The sequence below is a fragment of the Coenobita brevimanus genome, chromosome 79 (assembly GCF_032717465.1).
Source record: "Coenobita brevimanus isolate Jiangsu-jjx chromosome 79, ASM3271746v2, whole genome shotgun sequence".
Taxonomy (NCBI): domain Eukaryota; kingdom Metazoa; phylum Arthropoda; class Malacostraca; order Decapoda; family Coenobitidae; genus Coenobita; species Coenobita brevimanus.
This window is the reverse complement of record NC_137032.1, coordinates 25018906-25028798: the sequence shown is the minus strand read 5'-3', so window position 1 is coordinate 25028798 and position 9893 is coordinate 25018906. Positions and strand designations below refer to the sequence as shown.

The 9893-nt window shown below is 43.4% G+C and overlaps 1 protein-coding gene across 1 annotated transcript; it reads right to left on the bottom strand.

Moving 5' to 3' along the window:
• Nucleotides 1-2870: 2870 nt before the first annotated feature.
• Nucleotides 2871-4520, bottom strand: LOC145409062 (uncharacterized). The gene is made up of 2 exons (XM_080279614.1): nucleotides 4386-4520; nucleotides 2871-4238 (listed from the first exon to the last, which is right to left on the bottom strand). Exons 1-2 carry the CDS (start codon nucleotides 4518-4520, stop codon nucleotides 2871-2873), a joined length of 1503 nt encoding a protein of 500 aa, XP_080135740.1.
• Nucleotides 4521-9893: the final 5373 nt, after the last annotated feature.

Genomic DNA, 9893 nt, shown 5'->3' with positions numbered 1-9893 from the left:
AGAAATGAGGGAATTTGGGAAGGAGAAAATTTTCTTTTACGTCCTAGTATATAAACTTCCCCTACCACTCACCTTCGTCTCCCCATCACTTGTAAAAGCGCCACATGCATTCGACTTTACCTGCTCTGCTGACTGTCTATTGTTTCTGTACCTCCCTACTGTTCCAAGCCCTGCCTTCCAGCTGTTCTTCTGCATGTCCCCCGTTCCTCTGTCTGCCTCTCTGTTGTTCAACTGTCTGCCTACCTGCTACTGTACATTTCTTGTTATTTCTGCCTACAGTTCCTCTGGTTATTTGCAGTTCTGTCTGTCTACAGTACCTGCTGCTTTTTCTGTTTGGTTCCTGCTTCACCTTTTCTCTCCTTTTCCTCCACTTTTACTACCTGTTGCTTTACATCTTTCCTTCCTTGCCTGATCCCCCTCTTCCAACCTCTCTGCTTCTATTGCTCTGTGTGTATGTGTTCATGGATGTAAATATATTGCACTCTGCAACAGTACATTTGGTGTATTTAGTGTGAAGAATTCCCCTGTGCACAGCATTGTACTTGAGTGAGTACTGTTCCCTTAGTTTTGTTCAGTGTTTTCACCAGTGAAAATAGTTTATATCCTTGTGTACTGTTATTCAGAGAGTAGAGTTTGCACTTTCCCACCGCTAACCTACTTTTGTTTGGGTTACTTGGTCAATTATTTTTTTAAATTCCCCTCACTCTCATCTCAGGGTAAGTTAGAATACTTAGCAGGTAGATTCTCCTTGATAATTTTCATCTCAACATTTAAATCACCATTGCTGCAAGGTAACTCCCTGTTTATTTATTTTATCCCTGTTTATTTTATATATATATAAATATATATATATATATATATATATATATATATATATATATATATATATACATATATATATATATATATGGAGCTTCTATGGTACAGTGGTAGAGTGTGCTTTTCGTACACGGGTGAACCAGGGTTCGCACCCCGCCAGGGTAATAAACTTTGGGAGTGTTCACCCAGCCACTTACTGCATTGGCAGACACAAGGGGTGCTGTGGTTGAACCAGTGTCACATACTATAAAGTATGCTTGCACCCAGTCTCCTTGCGCGGGCCAATTACTCTTGGTTCACAGACTACACACACATCCAAAGCCACCCCAACACTACAATTACACTTACAAGCACTTCTCACCCTACATACAATCTCTACCAGACAGCCTAGGTAGAGATACATTGGCTGTATCGTCCCGATTTCGGTCGGGATAAGCCAGTCCTGCAGTGGATACTCAAACGGCTGCTGCTGCCGATGATGATGATATATATATATATATATATATATATATATATATATATATAGTGGTAGGCACCTTTAGTCTCAGGAGACTATGGGCTGCACATCTAGGAGTTATGTTCAGAACAACGTTTGGTGTGGCTGATCAGGCCAATATTGGCATGGCAGTCCTTTCCGCAATAAGGGCAGATATATACGGAGGCAGGCTGGTTTGTCTGCCTGCGAGCTCTCCTCTGCTGCCGCTTTACTTCGGACTGCTCCTTGACTAATGCATTGAAGCAGGTAGTTCCGTTCTTCACCGCCTGCTTCCAAGAGACTTTGTCTGTAGCGATGGCTTCCCAAGTGATTGTATTGATGTTAAGGGTTTTCAGGTCTCTTTTGCAGACATCCTTATATTACAGTTGAGGTCTTCCTCAGAGGTGCCTTCCTTGCACAAGCTCGCCATAAAGAAGGTCTTTGGGTATTCGCCTATCTTTCATGCGGACAATGTGTCCAAGCCAACGCATTCCCTGCTGTTTAAGGGTGGTGAACATGCTGGGGATGCCTGCTCTTTCTAGGATAGTGTTGTTCATTATCCTATCCTTCCAAGTAATGCCGAGAATGCGTCTGAGGCAGCGCATGTGAAAGCTGTTTAGCCGTCATTCCTGGTGGGAGTGCAAGGTCCAAGACTCACTAGCATAAAGCAGTGTGCTTACCACACAGGCCATGTAGACCTGGACCTTGGTGTGTTCTGTTAGTTTTTTATTTGTCCACACCCTCCTTGTTAGACCAGACATGGTAGTGGATGTCCCGCCAATACATCTATTTATCTCTGTGTCTAATCAGAGGGTGTCAGAGATGGTGGAACCCAAATATACAAAATCATGGACAACCTGAAGTTCTTGATTGGCTATTTTGATGTTAGGAGGGGTATCCACGTCCTGCCCCATGACTTGAGTTTTCTTCAGGCTGATGGTAAGTCCGAAGTCCCTACAGGCCGAGCTGAACCTGTCGATGAGCTGTTGGAAATCATCTGCCGAGTGTGCAGTAATGGCAGCATCATCAGCGAAGAGAAGGTCTCACAGACATGTCAGTCTTGCTTTTGTTTTCACGCTCAGCCTGGAGAGGTTAAAGAGCCCTCCATCAGATCTACTATGGAGGTAGATGCCTTCGGTAGAGGTTCCAAAGGCATGTTTCAGCAGGACAGCAAAGAAGATTCCAAAGAGGGTTGGGGCAAGTACACAGCCTTGTGTCATGCCGCTGCGCATGTCAAAGGGATCTGATGTTGTTCCACCAAAATTTACTGTACTTTTCATTTCATCATGAAAGAATTTTATAAAGCTGAGCAGAGTTGGTGGACAACCAATCTTGGCCAGTATCTTGAAAAGGCCATCGCGACTGACAAGATCGAAAGCTTTTGTCAGGTCTATGAATGCAACAAAGAGTGGTTGGTGCTGCTCGTGGCATTTCTCCTGTAGCTGTCTTAGGGAAAACACCATGTCAATGGTCGATCTTTCACTCCTGAAGCCGCATTGCGACTCTGGGTACACTCTCTCGGCGAGCATCTGCAGCCTCTTCAGTGCCACCCTGGCAAACACCTTGCCAGGGACGCTTAGCAGAGATATGCCGTGATAGTTGTTACCGTCACTCCTGTCGCCTTTGTTATTATAGAGAGTGACGATGTTGGCATCACGCCTGTCCTGTGGAACAGCTCTCTCTCTCTCCAGCACATGCAGATGATCTTGTGCAGCTCGTCACTTTGTTCTCCACCGCACTTCAGAACCTCTGCAGGTATGCCATCCTTCCCAGGTGCCTTAACAGCTGCACGTGCCTTTAGTGACTCATCCAGCTCCTCTCGGGTTGGCTCGCTGTCCAACTCCTCCATCACAGGCAGCATTTCAACAGCATTCAGAGCTTCCTCACTGACCTTGTTCTCTTTGGCATACAGTTCTGAATAATGTTCAACCCATTGGTCCATCTGCTTCTCCCAGTCTTGAATGATCTCCCCAGTTGATGTTTTTAGAGGGGCAGTCTTCTTCTTTGGAGGCCCCAGTGGTTGTATGATGCCATCGAACATCCCCCTGATGTTGCCGGTGTCTGCAGCACTCTGTATGTGAGAGCAGAGCTGGGTCCAGAAATTGTTGGCGCACTGTCGTGCAGTTTGTTCTACAGTGCTACGTGTTGTTTGTAGGGTCTCTAGGTATTCCCTACTTGGGTTGTTTTTGTAAGCAGCAAGAGCATGCCGCTTCTCCTCGATGACTGGTAACATGTCATCTGAGTGAGCCTCAAACCAGTCGGCCATCTTGTTGCATTTTCTGCCAAAGGTGGTCATGGCAGTGGTGTAGACAGTGTCTCTGTAGCTCACCCATCTCTCGCACGCGTCGCCACTGGCCTGGCCTGCAAAAGCCTCTTCTAAGGCTTGCACGAAATCCCTCACTTTGTTTGGGTCACGCGTCTTGGTGGTGTCGATGTGTGTCCGGCCTTCACTTTTTGAGCGGTTTATCTTCCTGGTGCTCAACTTTACCTTGCTGCAGACTAAGGAGTGGTCGATATCGCAATCAGCGCTATGGTACGTGCGGGTGAGCTTGACACTGGACAGGTTTGATCTCCTTGTTAGCATAAGGTCGAGTTGGTGCCAATGTTTGGAGCAGGGGTGTCTCCATGAGACCGTGTGCTGTGGCTTGGTGTTAAAGTGGGTGTTGGTGATACACACATTATGGTAATTGCAAAGCTCAAGCAGCCGTTGTCCATTTTCATTCATTCTCCCCACTCCAAAATGTCCCAGGCTGTCTGGCCATGAGTCATGGTCAGCTCCCACCCTAGCATTAAAGTCTCCCATGATGAAGACTTGCTCAGCTTGAGGGATGGTATTGATAGCTGTATCTAATTCATCATAGAACTGGTCTTTTGCCTCGGGTGTGGATGCCATTGTTGGTGTGTAGGCACTGATAAGAGTGACTGGACCAGCAGGTGTTTGTAGCTGCAGGGACAAGATACGGTCAGAGCCATGTTGAGGTGGAACGATAGATCATAGTAGACTATTCCTCACTGCAAAGCCTACTTCTCTTTCTCTGGATCCTTCCAAAGGTTGGCCCTGCCAGAAAATGGTGTAATCCCTTTCCCTGACAGAGCCTGAGTCCAGTAGTCTGGTCTCTTGCAGGGCAACGATGTCGAGTTGCAGTTTGTACAGCTCCCTGTTGATGATTGCTGTCTTCCATACATCGCTCACCTCTTCCAGATTATCCGTCAGTCCTGGTGTCATTGTCCTGACGTTCCTAGTGCCCAACTTTAGAGCATGTTTCTTTATTTTTCTTTTGTTTCTGCCTGGTGCATATTTTACAGTTCAATTTTCAGTGTTTACCTTAGCCCTGGCACCCTACAGGGCAGTCGAACTGTGACGGGGCAGCACCTTATTGACTGGGGGCTGCCCAGCTTGAGGCGGGCGGTAGCTGTCCAGTGAGGCATGATGGCCTCTCCCACCGTTGGAAGCAACCCCTGGCGCCTAGCTCTTGGTCAATCAAACTGTGGCTTATCACCGGTAAACTGCTGCTTCCCGTGTTGTTTCTCCGCTGGTGACTGTGAAGTTGGAGTGGCCTCTCCAGTGTGCAGGGCCTGGGTAGAACCATTTGGGAGTCTGGCTGTTACCCATGCAGGTAGCCCCCACTCTCGATGTCGCTGGATGGATACAAGGAAAGGCATGTGCCTATATATGTGTGTGTGTGTGTGTGTGTGTGTGTGTGTGTCTGACTCTGGGTAAAGGCTTCAGGGCCTATCCCTAAGGCCCAGTAGGCCTCATACATTTCTACATGTCACCACTTTGGCGCTAACACCCACCGTTCATATTTAATACATGCTAGGGCTGTCACATACAGGACTGGTGTATTGGAATTAGCGGGTGTGTTTTAACGAAATGTCAGCAGGTCTTCTGGTAGATCAATAAAGTCTACTTTCTATAAAATTTAAATCCATAAACCGTTCCCTGCCCCAGCGGAGATTTGAACTAGGGTCCGTTAGGACTGCAGGCCACCTCTCTACTAATTGAGCCATACTTGTAATTATTTTTGTCTATGGTAATGCTTTTTTTCTTAGTTACAGATAAATTCTTTTTTTCTCCCTGTTTATGTTCAGTGCTTCATCTGGTGTATTAGTATTTCTATGCTCATGCAGTCAGGGAATTAACAAATTTTTGGTACCTTCAGTCCAGGTGACAACATATTTTTCACTCGGCAGCACTCCGTTAACTTTGCTTTCTTTGGAACAGCAGAAATGAATATGGCTCGGACCTTAACATGCACAGCCTGCTATGGTAGTTTCACTTGATATTTTTTCATTGACCACACTTGTTTGCAGGATGTGCAAATTCTTCCAAGATCTTGAAGAAAAGCTGTCTGAAGCTACTAACGAAATTAATAGTCCGACTTGCAGAATTGATACATTGGAGTTATTTCCCGGCAACGTTGAGGGCAGCGTGAAGGGGAGCAACACCCTTCAGTCAAGGACTGGTGTTGCCCAAGGTAACACTGACATTGCCCCCCCCTCCTGCCGCTGAAACTAATCAACCCCCATCTGAACAGGATAATTTCCAGGTAGTGCACAATGGTGCGAGGGTGATAAGGACGCAACAAATTTTACCAGTCACCACTTACAATAAAATCTAGATAATGGCCAACACTGACGAAGATACTCATGAGGCTTGACTGGTGGGAAGCCGTGGAGAGCTTGTGGAGTCCTGTGGCAGAGCACCAACTAAAAGAAAATGATACTGCATTCCAGGTGCCAGACTTGATGATGCAACTAAGGCCATGGACACTGTTTTGGAAGGTATAACTATTGAAAGGCTAGTTATCGTACATGCAGGAACCAATAATGTAATACGAACCTGGTCTGAGGAACTGCTGGGCAAGTTCAAATTGATGCTCCAGCTTTACAAGGAGAAAACTAAAAGTATGCTCATTTCAGGAATTTCTCCCCAGGACTTTATTTTATAGCAAGATATTAGCTTCGCTGTCGTTGACATCGACGTCGTTGTCGTCATTGTCATTGTCGTCATCGCCATCATCGCCATCTTCATTGTCGTTGTCATCTTCGTCGTCATTGTCGTTGTCGTCGTCGTATTAAGTTGCTTTGCGTACAAGGGGGTAATTAGTTTGTAGACACTTGGAATCACTTTTATAAGCGGCGGGCTTTATTTACACATAATGGTCCACACTTAAATGCGGTTGGTTCTACTCATCCTGGTCATTTATTGGATGATGCAGTGCATTTTTTCTGGAAAAAAAATCACTCATCATACGAAGCCTATAGGCAAGTTGATGTAGATGGCATGAATCATAAACAGAATAATGAAGGCAAGGCGATTAATCACCGCCACGCGCATCACCTCACGTGAGGCAATATGCAGGCCACCCCTGGCCATGCTGATCGCCTCATATGAGGTGATGGGTCTCTGTGTCATAATTTCAAGCACGAGGAAATGTCAGTGGTTTCCTTGGGAACGTTGAGTCTCTCTCTACGGCATCAGAGCTGTTGCCAAGCCCTGCAACACTGCAGTTGCCAAATACAGCATAGTTAGTAATTCAGTTCTCGTTTGTAGTCCAGCAATGGTGGATTCGCATTCATGTACCTCTCACGGTGCTGGCGACTTGCTGCCGCTCTCACACCCACCCAAGAAACGTAAATTAAAAAAAAAAGACGAGGTTAATGAAGAGTTCGAGCTCAGAAACACTTGATTTGATGACAAAAAATCAACTTAATATTAAACGAAAAAGACCAAAAACAATGACTCAGGGAAGGTAATTAGGTTGATAAGAATTAGCGTGGCAGTGGTTAAGGCTCTTCTTGTTAGTGTGCGTAGTTTGAATTTTCTGATTCAGTTTCTGATTAGTTTAATGTTTAGGGGTTAGGTTAGTGCTGAAAATCATGATGCAATAGGCGTAACAGAATCATGGCTCAACACGGAACATCAAGACTTTTTGGCAGAGTACAAATTTCCAGGTTACAATATTTTCAGTAGTGAGGGAAATAATAGAGTGGGGGGCAGTGTACTGTTATATATTAAAGTAGGACATCATCCAGTCAGAATTCCTAAGCCCTCTGTTCATAATGTTGACAGTATTTATTTCCACCTTAGAAATATATCCCGTAGCAAAACAGTACTTGGATTAATTTATCGTCTGCCAGCACAAAACAATAACACAAATAGCAAAATTTACAACCAAATTGCTGAAATATGTAGCACCCATAACACTATAATCTTTGGTGATTGAAATTTACCAGTTGTCAAACAGAGAGAAACTCTTGTCACACACAGGGTTGGACCGTCTGTACACTACCTTGCAAGAAAGTTCATTGCATCAGATCGTAGACTTCCCAACATTAGGAGTTAGGATATTAGATCTGGTTTTGACCACATCGGAAAACTTGGTATATAATGTTATGTAGGGGAAATTTGGTACTAGTGACCAATGTATGGTCACATTCAACGTGAATTTCAGCAACGACAATGTCAGGGCTAGTTACGAGAAAGTGCCTCATTACAGGAAAGCGGATGTTAAAAAAATAAAGGAAATAATTATTTTCAAAAATTAAAGGAAATAATTGGTTCTAGTGACTGGAATCCCATTGTTCAAACAGTAGATTGATGAAGCATGGAAATATTTCACAGATATTCCCAGTAAAGCAGTAACATTATGTATACCAGGCAATACCGACAGCTTACAAAAAATAATAAACACAAATGGTGGAATGCGGAAATTAAGCATTGCCTATCGGCTTAAAAACTTGCACCAAAAAACTGTATTCCCACAAAGAATCAACATGATAAAAATTGATATGATGCTCTTCGTCAAAAAGCAAAAAAACTAAAAAAGCAAAATAAGAAAAACCTTGAAACTCGCATTGCATGTATCAGTAAATCAACCCAAACGAATTTTTAACTATATTAGAAACAAGAAGTTAATATCACCAGCAATTGGTCCACTAGTCACAGATAATGGAGAGTATACTGACGATCAAGCAGATATGGCTAAAATTCTTAACACTTTCTTTGCATCCGTATTTACAGTTGAATTTACGGATTCCATTCCCACAGCTTTTCCTGTTACCTTAGAAGAGGGAAACATAATTAATGATATTACTGCAGTCGAGAGTGATGTACAACTTGCCTTTGGTAAACTTCAAGTGAATAACACACCAGGGCCAGATAAAATATCTCCGTGCATTCTAAACGAAGGAGGCGATGAAGTACCTACGTCATTAGCTGGGCTGTTTCATAAATCACTAAGAATCAGTAAGGTGCCTTATGAATGGAAACAAGCAAATGTAACCCCAATATATTAAAAAAAATAATAATAATAATAAACCGCAACCAGAAAATTATCGACCAATGAGTTTATCTTCAGTCGTGTGCAAGCTGTTGGAAACGATCCTCAGAGATAAGTTTGTTAAGCACTTAGAAATAAATTTTCTCATCAAAGGTTCACAACATTGGTTTCAAAATAATCATTCTTGCCTTACGAATCTCTCGGATTTCTTCTAAGATATACTCAATATATATGATGACACCAGATCTGTTGACAATGTATATCACAATTTTCAAAAAGCATTTGATAAAGTTCCTCATAAAAGGCTACTTGAGAAACTGAAAGTGCGTAGATTCAGAGGCAATGTGCTTGGCTGGATCAGTAATTGGTTTACAGACCGTAAACAGAGAGTCGTATATATGGTAAAGAATCAGACTGGGAAGATGTTACTAGTGGTGTGCCACAGGGCTCAGTATTGGGTCCTATTCTGTTTTTAATATACATACCGGTAAATGATATAGATGAGGATTTAATTTGTAAAATAACCATATTTGCTGATGATGCAAAAATTGGTAACAGAGCAGACACATCTTCACAGAGGCAGGCAAAACAGAGTGACCTCGATCGACTGTTTAATTGGGCTTAAACCCTGCAGATGGACTTTAATATTAGTCAATGCAAAGTGCTAAACATTGGAAACAGAAATAGAAATGCCTGGTACACCATGGAGGGGAATGAGGTGGCTTAATGGGTAGAGAGGTGACTTGCAGTCCTAATGGATTCAGGTTCGAATACTCGCTGGGGCAGGGAACAGTTTAAGGATTTGAAATTCATGAAACAAACTTTACTGGTCTACCAGAAGACCCATCGACATGTAAAAGTAACCCTGCTAATCCCTATATATCAGTCCTGTACGAAACGGCCCTAGCATGTATTCAATATGGTCAGTGTGTGTTGGTGCCGAAGTGGTGACAGGTGGAGGTGTATGGTATGCATGCAGGACTACTGGGCCTTGGGAGCAGGCTGTGAAGCCTATGCCCAGAGTCGGACACATAAAAAAAAATATATTAAAAAAATGTTAGTCATGAAAAAAAAAATGGATTATAGTAACAAATTATCTTAAACCAAGCAAACAGTGTACACAGGCTGTTACGAAAGCAAACGAATTAATAGGATTCATTGGTAGGGAGTTCGAACATAAATCAGATAATATCATCCTCACCTTATGTAATTCTCTAGTTCGCCCACACTTAGAGTATTGAGTCCAGTTCTGGGCGCTTTAGTACAAACGCGATATAGAGAAACTTAAAAGAGTACAACGAAGGGTGGCCAAA